General features: G+C 41.6%; 1 protein-coding gene across 1 annotated transcript; it reads left to right on the forward strand.

Moving 5' to 3' along the window:
- Positions 1–360: 360 nt before the first annotated feature.
- On the forward strand, positions 361–13792 carry IL20RB (interleukin 20 receptor subunit beta). Its single transcript, XM_065685818.1, is given in 8 exon segments — positions 361–435; positions 438–513; positions 5796–5922; positions 6647–6837; positions 9619–9743; positions 12453–12603; positions 12925–13070; positions 13667–13792. Coding segments are annotated over 8 exon segments (1017 nt in total).
- The last annotated feature ends 2090 nt before the right edge of the window (positions 13793–15882 follow it).

Raw genomic sequence — 15882 nt, forward strand, 5'->3', positions numbered from 1 at the left:
GGTCTGTGGCTACAGGCATGCCTTAGTAAGAGTGGGGAGCTTTCCTGGTTCCTAGTTTTGGGGCTGAGCAGAAAAAATGAGCACTTAGAGCTATATAAATTAAATGGAAATATCCGCTGAATACTGTTTCCTCCTTACAATGTCTTTGTCTACCTATAATTGCCAACAATGTGAAACAAAGTTATGCCATCTAATTCAGCAGTTGCACAGACCTGTCAAGGAATGTTGGCACCAGATTACCCCAGCACTCCCTGTAACCACACCCTTGCAAACAACATAAGTATGTCTTTGACACTGGCGCAGACAGGCAGAGAAGCAGTGTTTGCAATACTCCTCTGGAGTCTCCACTTTGCTGGCATCATGGCTGGCTCAGATGGGGCTCCCTGGCTAGAAGGGAAGTACCTGATCTGCACAACAGGGTATGAATGTGGGAGAAGGCTACAAGTCTGAGCAAAATGTTACTAAAGCTCATCTGCTTATTCCTCTGCGCTCTGATTGCACCAAATTTCACAGGTAAATGGCTAAAATATCTTCTGTTGACTTGAGCTGGAAGATGAAGGGGCTGTGGGAAATAAAAGTCTTTTGTCTTTTTGTTAAACATACTGCTACAAAACTGAAGTCAAATAGTATGAGGTCAGGTATTGAATTTTAATTCTTTATCTAAAGTTAGTATTAGAATAAGCAGATGAAAAAGGCAATACGCAAATTCTGCATTCTGCAAGTCAATTTTGAAATCTAAAGGGGAGTTTCAGTTTGAAGGATATTCGTAATATTGTAGTTGTGTCTGCTTTTTTGCTGTTCTGTGAGAAGCTGAACTTTCAAGTCCTCTTAATGCTGATCAGTTTGAGCACAGGGGATGCCCCACCTGTGGAGTAGATGTAGGGTCAGAGACGAAGGGTATAAAGTGCTAATAGCTCAAAAATGTTCACTAAAGGTCTCTTTATCTCTTTACCCTGGAAGGAGGCTGTGCAATTTGTGTTCTACTTCTCCAAGTAAATGCTAAGCTCCAAACCCACCTCCTAAAAGGGGTTTGGCCTTGGATCTCCTGACTATACTTCAGTGTTTTTATGGTGGTCAGTCCTCTAGAAAACAAACATGGCTGACCAGTGTGCTTGGATTTTGCTCAGTTTTTTTCATTTTTCTGAATGTGCCATCTTAGCTTTCGAATTAAGGTTGTGTCTTGCTCCATTTTGTTGTCTGCCTCAGAAAAAAATAGTGTTAAAGCTTTCTTGGCCAACAAAACACAACAAAACATCATTGTTTATAGTTCCTTGTTGCTGGGTAATGAAGCCACTGACTCAGCATCAAGTTGCTTATGCTCTCAGTTTCTTCTGTGGAATACAGATGATTATGACAAATGCTTTTTAAAAGCTGTCAAAGCAGGGATGCTATTATTTAAAGAAGTTTAGTTTTGTTTCATTGTGTTTTCCTTTAAGACCTGGCTAGCTGTGTGATGTTTCTGCACAGAAGCCATGTTGTTTCTGTAAGTAGTGGCTGCCAGCCGGGCTCGGCTGCTTGCTCATCCAATTTTGTCTTCTACACTGTAACAGACAGTATGAGAAAAAGATGGGAAAACTTACACTGTGTCCCCCATTCTTCTGGCCTTGACCTGAAATATTAAAGTTTGTGTCCTAGTCTGCTTGCTGAGCAAAAAACATTTTGACTGAATGTTTTTCTCTAAATGTGCCACTGTGGTTGCGCGGAGGTTGCAACAAGTCAGAAGACAGCATGTTCATGTCCAAGCCTGGGAGGCCAGGCTTTGTATCCCATGTGATGGGAAGAAAAGCAGGCAAGGGGGTATGTACTGACTTTTGCAGTCAGTTTGTGCAACTGGGATATGAGGGAGGGGATGTTCCCAGAGTTCTCAGGTTAGAGGTGCATCCAAAGATATTGTTTGGCATGATTTATTGTTGTTGTCTAAAATGCTTTCATTTTCACCACTTAGCTTACATAGAAACTTCTTTAGTTTCATGGGGTGTTACATTTTTTTCTCATCACCAATATTTAGACATTTTTGTCTCATCACCAATATTTAGAGTTCAGAATTCCCTTTTCAGATTCCCCTTCACCGAAGTGTCCTTATATGCAGAGGCAGACCATGCTTGATGATACAAGAAGCTGGTGACATTGTTGTCCTCGAGATTTGGAAAAGGAGATTAAATGCTTGGAAGTTAAAAGCTAATGCTTATTAGCACTACAGTAAGGAAGGATTTCTCAGCCCTGTATATAAAATTTTAAGGGCATGCCAGAAAAACCACAGATGTTGTAAAGCACTTCTGAATACTATGCAGCGCTGATTCTGGAGTTACTTCTTGTGTTTGTTGAGCCCCTGAAAGGAGAATAAAGAGGTAATTTTCTTAATATTTTGCAGTGTTTACTAACATTGAACCATAAGTAGTGGTAATAGTAGTGAACAGTAAACTAACAGCAAGAAATTATGGAGTAGTAGAGATGAAATATTATTGCATTCTATATTCACAGAAAAAGAAGGGCATAAGAATCTATCCCAGAGCAATGGTATTTTATCAGGGTTTATTTAAGGCATTTTTAACTAAAAAGTAAACTAGATAAATGTATTGGACTTGATAATGACTTTTAATTTATTTTTTTTAAATTGTAGATTCTGTAAGTTTTAACACAAAGGGGAAAAATATTAAACAAGAAGTCATCACCAGTCTAAATGGAAATCCATTTTTAGTGTAACAAAGAAAATGTAATATACTCCTGATAGATTGGGAGGCAGAAAAGCTATTCACAGAGAAAATCTGGACATGTCTTTTCTTTGGCATGATTGGAGATGTTAGGGGAAGAGTCAGTACCCTGACTTGAAAGATGAGCTTGGCTTTTCCTGTGAAGCTATTTACATATTGCTTGTGAATCCAAAATCAAATGGAAGTTGCACACAGCCCTGGGCTAACAGCCTTCTGGGTCCTGCCTGCTCTCTCTGTCCATTTGTCTCCTGCACTTTGTATATTATTTCTTTTCCCTTCAAAATGCATAGACCACAGATAATGGAATATTTCAGTACTAGGAAGCACCCTTCACTGTTCATACTCCGTGCTTTCCTTGTTTATATAACCTCGAATTGTCTTCTCTCCCTGTGTTAAACACGTTTGCTCACAATTGCCTTGTGGGCTTTTGCAACAGATGGATTGGAGAAATGATGAATGTCATTTGTTTGGCTACAACACAGGATATGCTATGTCTAGATCAACAGCATTTTGGAAGAGCATAAACCTCTCTTCCAAACTACAGCTTTCAGTATGGCTCTGGGTCCCAGACAGAGTGCAGGGAAGTGCATCATTGCTTTATTGCTCAGGAACCCCATTTAATTTGTCTACTAGATGAAAAGATCTCAAGTTTTAGCTTTACATCTTTATGATTTACTCCTGAGAGCTGCCTACTGTATTTGGAGTAGGGCACGGTTATGCAATTACAAACATTCTTATACAAACAATCGAGTAAGACATACTAAAGCTGAATTGCACGTTTCACTTTAGTGTATTTGTCATTTAATTTGTCATTTAACTATTTAACCTTATGAGCACAAAATCTTACACTTTTTACATGTAACAGCTGCACATACATGCAGGTATGTGTATATTTATGCCCATACAGGTACCTGCTTCTGTATTCTTTAATTATGAAGGGTAAATACTGTCTTTCTCTAGAGATACATTTCCCTTCATCTGAAAGCAGATGTTCAAATTAGTGTACCATTCATGTGAACTATACATGCATAGCACTATACCTTACCACCACCATCTCACCTGCGGTGCTGGAGACTTCGCTTTCTCATACTAAAGTGCAAACACTCCAATAGCTGCTGTGTGATCTGGCTTTGCCACAGTAGATATGTGGCCCTGTAAAAATCAAGAAATATGTTCTGTAGATAGCATAGATGAGTATTAGGGGGTTATTTATTTTTCATGGAGAAGCGTTCTTACAAGTAGAAGACTTCGTGCTTATCCTGAATCTATTAATACCAAACAGAAATTTAAATCAGTGAACTTTTTTCAGAGACACATACACTGTAATTAGGCCCAGAGTTTTTCCTAATGAAAGGAAGAAAGAAATCTTAGTGCCTGTATAAAATCTTTGTGGTTCAGCTGAAGTGAGGTGAAAGGTCTCACTGTGCCAGTAGAAGACTCACTGGGTTTGCCAGCAAACCAGGGTTCAGTACTTCTGAATAAAAGAAAAATACATACCCAGAAAGTCCTAAATCAAGGACTTAAAATATTCTGAAACACTCCAGCACAGCTCAGCCCTGTTCAGACATGATCATTGTGTGTGCTGAGTCGTGGAAAAACCAGTGTCTGATCACATAACTGAAGTAAGTTACATAAGTCATGCACTTGGGTATGCCAACTCCCAAAGCATACAAGAAAAAGTGATGGCAAACAATCTAAATGTTGGGAAGCATAGAGAATACTAGAGACCAAATGTGTAGTTAAGCTGCAGAGTGAAGACAAAAGTGCCTTGAAACTAGTATGGACCATAACAAGCCAGAAGCGCTGGTATGGCAGCTAGTGACTCTTCTGCTATCTAAATTGCAAGAAAGAAAGCTCCTCATCCTAGAGATAGCTGACGTTTAGTTTAAAGAATAGCTAAGCATTGTGTCAACAGATCCATATAACATGCCAAAGAATCATAAGGAGTTGGCATCAACTGTTACTGATTTTACAAAGATATAAACACAGGGAATATTCTAAAAGCAGAAAGAACACCAATGTTCTTATACTCTAAAATAATAACCACCATGAAAATGTTGCTCATGGACTTGTCAACCTGGTTTTAATCCTGAGTAGAGCAACTGACATTAACTGGTTAAATTTGTAAGCACAGTTTAAAAGGAGATGCCTTCTTTTAATGGCAGTTAAAAATAATGAATTATAGGCCTTGTTAAGTGAACGAGATGTCACTGAAAAATAATTAGGAAATAATCCTTGGTAACAGGTATTGTCATGGAACGGTTACCTTGTTTCTGGGAAAGTGTCAAAGTGACCACTGCTGCATGGCATTGGTTGAAACTGCTCCATCCATTCCTCTCTTCCAATTTTTCCCTGGGAGCCATTCCCTTCTGAGCAGAGAGAACATACTTTACTTGTGACTGGAAAGTAGCAGAACAGAGATAAGTCTATTCCCACAGTGTAGTGCAGGGCATGTCCAAACACCACTAAGGATATTACATCAAGATGCCATAGAATAAAATTACCTACACTGTAGATACCATCCCATATGCTTTGACAATCTCAGAATAATGTAATGATTTCATTTATAGTCCATTAAATAAATCAAAGTGGTACTTTGATTACAGCCTACAAGCACTTAGATTATTACAATCCTGCAACATGAAAAAAGCTGTACAAGAGCTAAGATCTTCTACAGTGTCCAGTCCAGTCAAGTCTGGAAAGAAATAGCACATTTCCAACCATGACACTGGAACAGTCTATAGAGTGCAATAGAATATCTGTTACTTGACTTCATTAAATCAAATTGGATGGCTTTATAAAAGCTTGACTTGTTTTACTGATACAGTGAAAAGCTGAAATAATAAAAAGGTGTGCTTTGCCTTTCTATAAGCCTAATTGCTCTGTCATTTGCACTTTGGTTATCGTTTCTTCTCTGAAAAATTTTTTCAACTGATGAAGTGACCATAGTGAAATAAAGAGTGTGTATTTCTAATACAAAACATGGGTTTGCAGTATTTTAAGCTTTTTCCTAGTACATTCATATACATTCATATATCTTTTTTTTTTCTTTTTTTTTTTTTTTTCTTTTTCTGAGAATTCTAGGTGAAGATGCTTTGCTGCCAGCACCTCAGAATATCTCTATTCTTTCTATCAACATGAAACACTTCTTATCTTGGAGTCCTGTGATCGTCCAGGGAGAAACTGTGAGATACTCTGTTGAGTTTCAGGGGTAACTCCTGTTGTTCTCTTCATTCTTTGAATACTGTTTACTTGGACTTAAAATTTGCCTTTTTTGGATGTCTTTATCACTATTCAGTTCTTAGACATAGGAGAAGTTTTATACGCTAGATGTTAGTTCATTACAAGTGGGGAAAAAAAGTCCTTTTGCTCAAGTTCTGAGACTGTTTACAGGTTAATAGATACCAGAGTAATCCAAGCTGTGCATTAATCCCAAATATGAAAATATCTGGGCATTAAGCCCAAATATGAAAACTGCCTCTGTCCAGAGAATTCAAAAGTTAGGAGGATTACCAACAGTTTATTTAGAAAAGGAAAGAGATTTATTCAGTGTTCATCTTTTAAACATCTAACACACATTGTAAGAGGTTTCTGATCCATCTTGAGCAATGACTTGTATTACAGTATAGCTTTGGAATACTGGTTTACCAGGGATGATCAAGTGAAGTGAGTGGGCAGGATCTGAGGCATCAACACTGTGTTGGCTATCCCCACCTCCTACATTATCATGCTCCATTTGACTCATGATGTGGCTCTGGGAGATTTTGTGTAGATAAGATCTAAACCACACCCATATTGGTTTCATACACTCCTGGTATTCCAGCTCCAATGCACCTCAGTACTGGTTTTACCTGGAAAGAACATAGCCTTTGACTATGTTACAGATACACGTCCTACCAGACTGTTCCCTGTTTGCTTTCTTTTCCTCTCCTCAGGGAGTACGAACGAGACTATGCCAATGAGAGCTGGATTCCCATCTGTGAATGTTCACTCACCACAGCCACGGTGTGCAACATCACAGAGGATATCTCAGCCACTGTGGCCTATAACCTGCGTGTAAGGGCAGACATTAGCACTAGAAGATCAGAGTGGGGCACCCTGAAAGGTTTCTTCAATCGCGTCACGAGTGAGTCCTGCTGTTTGGCTTAGCTATGTTGTGTTATTTTCTCAGTCTGGTGTTGAGGGATTGCTCATGCATATGTTTATATACTGTGAATGTCACACAAAGACAATGAATGCACAGAGCACATCCTGCTTCTCAGTTTCTCTCATTTTGGGTTGGGACGTTTCACTCTTAGTCATACTGTGTTTATGGACATAAGTTCCTCCTGAGGCAGGGCCGAATTTACAGGGCTTGAATCTCCAGGGCTTCTAAGATAGATAAGAAAACATTTCTTCTCTTTTAACCAGGGCTGCTGTCAGTGCTCCATCTAATCCATGTCATCTAGTCACTTCTGAGAGTCCAGAACCTGATCCTATGGAAGCACTTACTCTAGAAAAGAGCCATGTCACCTTCCATCTGCTTCATGCTGTCCTGAAAATCCCAGTTCCTTCCAGACTTGATTCCCCCCTCCCATGTTGTCAGATATATGAATTGACCTCAGAAGAGGAAAATAAAAAGGAAACTGTAACATTGCTGCAGTCCTAGCAATGCCTGGTATTTTGTCCATATACTTCCAACCACTGCAAAGTTTGAGGTCTAGCTCAACCTAAGGATCATGTTGCAGCCTAAAATTATCATGCTGTTTCCAGTGTTTCTCTGGAAGCATTGCCTATGTTCTCTGTTGTTTAGTCAACTGATTGCAGCTATAAAAACTGGTGGAAAACCCCAGTCAAGGTCACTATTGGAGTGCAAGTCTCAGTCTGGAATGGGCAGCAGTCATCAGTTTTAGCCAGGAAAGAAATTGCCTGTCAAAGACCAGAGCTGACCCAATCTTAAACCTTCATCAGTCACTGGAAATTATATACTACTTCGTAAGTCAGCAGTCCTTGCTCATACAGAGCACTTAATCAAAGTAGCACCATGAGAAGTGCCACCTAAGCTGGTGAGTGTGTCTCTTGGTGTGGAAGTGTTTTCTAGGTAGTGCTTTAGATGAAAACTCCTTCGCTTTTCTGAGAGCTCTGGTGACAGAGTTGAGCCACGGACCACACTGTCAGGCATTTATAGGGAAGGGTATTCCTTAGCTTGATCCTCTTCATAAAGAAAAGCAGCAACTTTGTTATGGTATGGTGAAGTATTTGACAGCTTAGTCTTGTGTCTAAGAGACCTCAATACAATCTTCTAAGCTGTGAAAGTTCAGAGGATAGAGCTTGCAATGGGTTGTAGTATGAATGTGCATATATGGACAAGTATTTAAAGGGGAAAGAAAAGTCACTATAAGTTCTTGTCCTTATGCATTTTTACTGCTCGCTTTCCCTTGCCTCTGCTATTGCATCTCTTAGGAAATGTGGAATTGCGTCTGAGAGGAACTAAGGAATTCAAAGCACAGCCCACTGGTTCTGTATGTAGCATCAGCACAGCCCACAGTACTTGTAGTCTAAATAGCTCCAGTGTCAAAGCCTTAGATGTAGATACGCATAAATTATGATGACACATGGAAGACACTTTTAAAAGACCTTCCTAAAACCAACAATTTAGTTATGTCTCTCTTCTTCATTTATCAAAATTCCAATAGTTAGTTGTTATCCAGTGTGCCAACATAGAGATAAATCTAAACGCTTCTGTTCGGTTAGTAGTAGCATCTTGCAATATTCATTTGTTAAAATATTATCCCAATATTTGTTTTTAACCTCCAAATGATGTTGACCTTTTTTGTTTGTTTGTTTGTTTGTTTTTATTTTGAGACATATTGTTAAGCAGATTCTCACCTTTCAATTTAAAAGTGTAAAGTAGCTTTCCAGGTGTCCCATTTGTGGCACACTCATTATGAACATCTTTGTGTTTTATCTTTTCCTATTGCTCAGTCTTAATGGCAATTCACTGGATGTAAGAGCAAATTCTATTAAGAATATATCTTCTGTATCTGGCTATACATTGTTCTCCTTCATTTCTTAAAAGCAAGAAAGTTAAAACCAGTTTCAGCCACAATGGAGTGGTAAAGAATGGCATATATAAGTAGTGCAGACATGATCTTTGTACTGCCTTGATTCCCAGTTCACAAATGTTCAGTGTGTAGTTTCATTCATGCTTGATTGATTCTGATTGTTTCACTAATACTCACAGCAGAATCCTAATCTGAACCAATCTTTGAATATCAAAGTAAGCGTGAAGCAAATCATCTGCAGATTTACTTGCATACATTTACAAAAACTTAGTCACAGCAGGTCATCAGCCCAAGTCTATCTAAAACCATGTAGACACTCAAGAAAATCAGCATTTATGTGAACTGCCAGAGTTATAGAGTTCCACTGCCAGAGGATCATACTGTTTTTTCCTTCACATTTGAATAACTGCCAAAATTCCCATGAAAAGGCAATGGTTTCACAGCTCCTGCCCTGTATATTAGCGCTAAGCTAATGCCCAGGAGCAGAACTGGCCTGATCTGGTGTCTTAACTTCTGGTTGTCCAGCTGGTTCTGCTGCTGTTGTTCACATGGGACTCTTAGGCCAGATGCTTCTTCTACCAGAGAAAATTCAGAAGCTTTCGAGTTCTGTGCAACTCAGCTGTTGCCAAACTCCCATTTGCAATGCCAGCCATGGTCACCCTGTTCAAACTCTGCTAGTGTATCTAGTCATAGTGGGAGGCAGAGCAGAGAGAAGTTTTTGCCCCACTGAAGCAACTGCCTGTTATTTCAGAGTAATGTTACTGTGCTCATGATGGCAGCTTCTTTCCCTCCCCTAGCTGGGAACAGGACTATTTTTAAGGATTGCCTCTTATGTGATAATGGTGCTCTCTCTGTGTTGGCAGCTTTCCTGACCCCACCTCTGATGAAGGTCATAGCAGATGGCTATCATTTATTAGTGGAGCTGGAAGACTTGGGGCCGGCCTTTCAGTTCTGTGTTCTCTATTGGAAGAAGGGCCAAGAGAGTAGGGTGAGTTTTACACTCGGGTTTTGGGCAACAACAGAGAGCCTACATACTTAAAGTGAAAGCATACATACATTGCCAGGGCCTCTTTGCCAGTCCAAACTCCTGCTGTGAGGCTGGGGGACATGTCTGGAGTCAATGTGTGCCATATTCCTCTGCATGTACCAGTGCATTGGTCTTACCTCTGTGGAGAAGCTTGTGTCTTCTTTCCACATTTCCTTCTCTGGGAAGAGGAATCTCCTCAGGGACCTCAATCATTGAAAGAAATCAGAAGTCAGGAATGATGACTTTCTTCTCTATGCTCTTTATTTCAGTCTCTTTATGCTGACTTTCTTCTCTAAACATCATTTGGATTACTCAGACCAAGATTAACGTGTCACACTGAGGTGCCAACATTTTTCTCAGGATTTTTTTGTAAAACAGCTTGCCTGTGACAGTGAGCTGCCAGTTGCTTAGCTGAGGGCGTTGCTTATACCTGGGTAATACTGAAGCAGTGACAATTTATGTTCCATTCAGGTCCTTCTGTTTTCACTAGCTATCAACTTTTTTTTTTTTCTCCTGGAAACTTGTGCTTCCACAGCACCTAAGAACATAAAAGCATGAAATTTCAGCAGCCATATAAAGTCAGACCATGAGGCCATCAAACGCAGTGTTTTCTCTCCGCCAGTGGGCGATAGAGATGACCAAAGAAATTAATGAGAAAGCCTATGTGTAATTACTCAGGTTATTTTCTGAGATTTCACAGACACAGCTCCAGGAAATTCCTGAACCAGAAATGGTATCATTAATAATCCTTGATGAATTTTTGTTCCATTAATATATCTGTTGTGGTTTTCAAGTTATGTAAACTTTTAGCACATACAACTTCCTGTACTCAGGAATTTGGCAGCTTAACTGTTGTGCGGTCTCAATCTTGGTTTAGGGGAGAGAGAGAGAGAACAGTTATTCCCTATTCACTTTCCCTGCTACTCTGAATAGTTTCATATTGTGTATCTTCTTCCAGGCCAAGGACTCCTAGGCTACTTAGTTGTTCCCTGTGGAAGCCTTTCCAGCTATTTTTGTCTTTACCAAGGTGGGTAGGGAGTAAACCTGCACAGCTGAAGGTGCGGGAGCACTATACAAGTCTCCACATTCCTTTATTTCCCCAGCAGTTGTTAACAAGGATGACTACCAGAGAGCTGAATATTCCAGAAAACCTGAACCCCAAGTTCCTGTTTCTGATGAGGGATGCTCAATTTAAGGAACACTTACTGACTGTAAAAATGAAGGGGGAAAATTCTCATGGGCACTATTTAACCAGGTTGGACAAAGCCTTGGGTAACATGGTCTACGAAGTGTCCCTGCCCATAGCAAGGGGGTTAGAACTGGATGATCTTAAGGTCCTTTCCAGCCTTAACCATTCTATGATTCTATGACAGGCACAACTCCAGCATAGCTCAAACTGCGACTGAAGGTTCTAGGCTGAGCTTAATGGGGCTTCTGGACCATGGACAGAAGGGTGAAGATGGGGGAGCCAGGCAGGGCTGGTCAGGGCTGTTGCAGCCTAGTTAGTGCACTCCTATGCCCTTCATCCCATGGCTGTTGGCTGTTGAAGTAGATCTTGACTACCTTTTGGAAATTGAAGTAAGATCGACCGTGTTCATGGGCTTAACAAAATGTTAACTCTTCTTCAATGCATGATACTAATCACCTGAACATTAACTCCAAACTTCAGAATAGTTTCTAACAACTGGACTGTCCCAAGTACCAGGTTTGCTTGTCAGTACCTGTCTAGTTCTCTGCTGGAACTCTTTTAATGATTTTTTTTTTTTTTAATAATTGTCACATTTGCATGTCTGATTTGAGGTTTTTGCAAGAAGTCACACACCACACATAGTTACTGACCTTATTTTATCCTTGAAATCTTTTCAAACTAGTGGGGCTCAAGATCACTTTTCTGTGGAGAGGGATATTTTGATGGAGAGAAGGACTTGCCCTACCAGAAGAGCCCTACTGGCTTGTTGGAAGTATTCATATGTGCATGTGATGCTGGAGGCTGATCAGGCCTTCTGTGAGTGCAGGCTCTGCATCTGAAACACAGCAAGAATTAGGAGCTACTAGTTAATTGTTACCTATCCTCTCTTGACTGGGGAGACTGGAAATACTGACTTCTTTTTGCTAGCAATTAATGTAGTCCTATTTATTGCAGGAAAATAATGTACTGGTGTTCATATGCTGTTTAAGGGTTGCTGAAGTGTGTTGCAGTTGCACACACTAAATTCACTTGCTCCTCACAAGCCCAGTCCATCCCCTCTCAGTGCTCTAGGGTCACAGCAGAGCTCTCACACACCTGTCACAGCATGGTTCTGGCATTCCTATCATATCACACTAACACAGGCATGATTTTCATATCCCAGCAAAAACTTGGATCAGTCAAGATCTTAGTCATCAAGCCATTACACCAGGGGAGTAGGTCACAGTCTAGCATTGTGGCCCAACATCACCATTATACCTTTTAGGTTCACAGCTCTGTTTCTCCATCCCCTTCCACCATGTGTGTGGTCTCATTCTGCACTACATCGTGCTTCCTTGTTTGCTGTTTTTCTCCCTCTCTCACACCTCCTGCTGTTCCTTCCCCTTCTCCCGGTAAAGTCTGGGCTAGGAATGTCAGGAATCCTGTTCACAATTAGGTCCTTGCCCTGTCTTCTGATGCTTTCTCCCCTGGGCTTGTGGCAGATGCAGCGGAAGATGGTGAAGGAGGTCAGCTCTGTGGTTCACCTGGACACCATGGAGACAGGACATGATTACTGTGTAAAAGCTCAGACATACGTTGAGTTGATTAACAGAAGCAGCAGCTTCAGCCAGACACAGTGCGTGAGGGCACAAGGTAACAGCCACCCTTCCTTCCCGTTCCCCTGGTTTAGTCATGCCCAAGGACACCCCAGCAGCTCTTCCTTTCATTTCCACCCAATACCTCCTGTCTTATTTGCAAATGTGCTGCCCACTTGTTCCTTGTGGAGGGAAAAAAAAGACTCAGGAGGGCAGCCCCCTACACTGGCTCAGGTATCCTTCCCTGGAGTGAGCCAACAAAGGATCTCACCAGGGTGGGTGGAAAGATTAGCCACAGAGGGTGCAGGCTGACTGCATTGAGTGGTTTATCCTCACAAGGTTTGCCTCGCAGAAGTTTTGCTGCTTCTGTTATTTCTAGGTGGCACATCTATGTGGCTGGTCACTGCCCTCCTCATCTCTGCTGGCTTTGCTGTCACTGCTTTGACCCTGCTTTTCGTTACCTGGAAAACAAGGAAAATCCTTCAGTATTCCTGCTGCCCTGTCGCAGTCCTGCCAGACACACTGGTAAGTTTTTTTACTGTGTTTTATTGGTTTTTAGGGTGTTGGATATTCACAGGAGCATGAGGCAGGCAGAAAAAGCAGACATATGCACAGGAAGCCTTGCTCATTCTAGTGTGATGAGCTGAGCTGCAGGGGTCAAGCAGCCCACATGAGCTGGCTGCATGGCTGTCACCGCCTTTGGCCTACAGCCCTGATTAGGGAAGATGCTCTTGGTGCTTGTGGGGAAGCAGCTTGGGAGGCATGGACTGTCCCTGCTGACCAGCTGCTCCCTGAACAAAACAGCTGCGTCACTGGCAGCACTGCTCCATGTCCCCTGCTATCAGCACTGAGCTTCTCAACAGCTTGGTAAGGAGAAACAAATCAAAAGCACTCTCTTTTCTCACTGACTCAGGAGAAGTATGTTTGAGTCAGGAGCTGAAATGTACTGTCCAGTTCAAGTGAGAATGAAGGAAGCAGCTTTTGTGGCTGTGGGTTCCTGAACAATGGGTCTGTGGGCAGTTGTGGCAGGAAGGATGAGAGGAACAGTTTGTGGGGAAAAGTGGATGGATGTATAGCTCAGAAGCCTTGAGGGTGTTTGAGTGTACACGTTTGTTTTGCAGAGAGTATCAGAACCCCCAACCCAGTTGATACTGTGTGGCAGTGAAGAAGCTGAGCAATGTGATCTGATGGTGCGTGTGATACCCTCAGAAGAAGTTCTCCGACTGTGGATTCAAGAAACACTTTAGATCTCATAAAATAACAGCCTGTGGGAACAGGTCTTGTAAGCAGAGCTGGCAGATGATACCCCAGCCACTTTCTTCAGAGTGCCAATGAGTAGCATTTGTGTCTAAAACCTTTGTGTCTAAAAACTGCTGCAAACCAAGTGATACAAGTGTGTGGCCTGCTCTGTTCCTCTGTGTAGCATCTTCATCCATCTGCATAAAAAGCAAGTAAAGGTCACAGGTGACAACCACTATCTTCTATAGTTTATCTTCGTATCCATACCCATGACCAGATATGAGTTAACTCACGTTCACTTCTGTCAGTCACATCGATGGTTCCAGGGCAGAAACCACCCTTAGCCACCAGGATTTCACCACAGCAATGAATGCAGAGACCAGTCCCTTTGTTCCAAACCATTTCAGCCTCAGTATTTTTGCCTTGATATTTTAAAAAGAAATTAAGCAGCCAGTTAGAGCTTGGTTAAATCAGCTGGAAAGAGCAGGGAAAAAACTGCTTTAGGACTGCAGGCCCTGACCTGAGGTTACACTCATTTGAAAGGATGCTGACAGTGACTGGACGCAACATAACAATTTGCTGCTTGTGGCAGATAACCAAGTATGGTGCCAACAAAACTTAGAGACAGACCATGAGGGGCAGCTGCATTTTACCAGTGCTTGGTGGGGATAGATGTAAGAAACAGCCAGACTTCAAAGATGGGTGGAAGGATCTTTTGAGAACCATTTTTGGGAGCAGAATTTTGCTAGACCAGCAGCACTGCTAATACTATATAGGTGCAAGATCACCTAGTCAAGGTGTCAAAATCACAAATTCATATGGGCAATAGATGTCTTTGCACCAGGAGGCATTGAGCACCAGATGTGTGAATCAAGCATCACAGCATTACCGTATTAGTGACCATTCCAGGCCTGATGACATCATTATCTTCCAGATATCTTGTCCTTTTAAGGGACAAATTTCTTCCTTAAAAGACAAATTCCTTTTAAATACTAATAAAATATTTTTGTTGCGTATATTGCAATTATGGCTGTCACTTTGAAGAGAAGTAAATTATTACCTGTGAAGTGAAGACTTGTGTTAGGAGGGCACGAAAAGACTTTGAGCTGAAAAACTTTTTTTAAAGCTAACGACGGATCTAATGAAATGCAAGACCTTCCTCACAATATGCCGATGTGTTTCATTCTTGCAATCTTGCCTCAAGCCATCAGGTGGCAACAAAACACCGTGAAAGAAGTAGAAGTGACTCGGGACTGCCCATACCTCTGTTCAGTTTAGGCAGTCCACGCCCTGGTTCCTGGCTAGCATCACACTTCGGTATTGTAGCTCAGTGACTTGTTTTATTCCTGACCCGCTATCATCTGCCTGGGCAATATTAGGATATAGTTCTTACGTGTTAAATAGTAAGATTGGTACTGCTCAATATGTAGCAAATTATCCGGTGAGAAAATCTGTGAAAATCTGAAAATTGAAGACTCAGGGTTGATTTTAGGTTGACAGCTAACTGGGAATGCCTAGTTGCCAACACCCATATGACTGTGGGCCCTGACAAGGAGATCTGGGAGTAAAGAGGAGGAGAGCATGTACACGGGCTGATAAGACAAGTCCTGAGGGACCCAGCATGTCTCGTGCCCTCCCTGAACTGAGCTGGAGTGGCAGCAGGAGCCAACCAGTGACTGGCTGATTCTGGCAGCAGGCACCAGTGAGCAGCGATTTTGCTAAGGACAGTTAGCACAGAAGTGCAATCCCTTGCAGGGCTGTGGGCTCTTGGTTAAACATCCCCTCAACTTTGCCCAGTGCTTGAATTTTCAAGGCATAGCTCCCCATTACAGAGGCCTTGGTAGTAAAGCTGGTTTAGAGAGCTCCTGTGCCTTGCATTTACGCTTATTTTATTCGATTTGGATGAGTTCAGTGTCTTGGTTTCTAGTGTGCCCACAGGGGTGTCCCATACAGGAAAATGTCCTGTTACTTCTCCATTCCATGGCTATAGGTCTGAAAAGCCTTAGTAGTTCCTCCAATCTCTTCTCCCCTGACATAGTTGCATCATGGCAGTACCAATTGTTTAAGGATACAGAGTAAAGAAGGGAAAGAAAAGGCC

Source organism: Lathamus discolor, chromosome 6, assembly GCF_037157495.1.
Source record: "Lathamus discolor isolate bLatDis1 chromosome 6, bLatDis1.hap1, whole genome shotgun sequence".
NCBI lineage: Eukaryota > Metazoa > Chordata > Aves > Psittaciformes > Psittacidae > Lathamus > Lathamus discolor.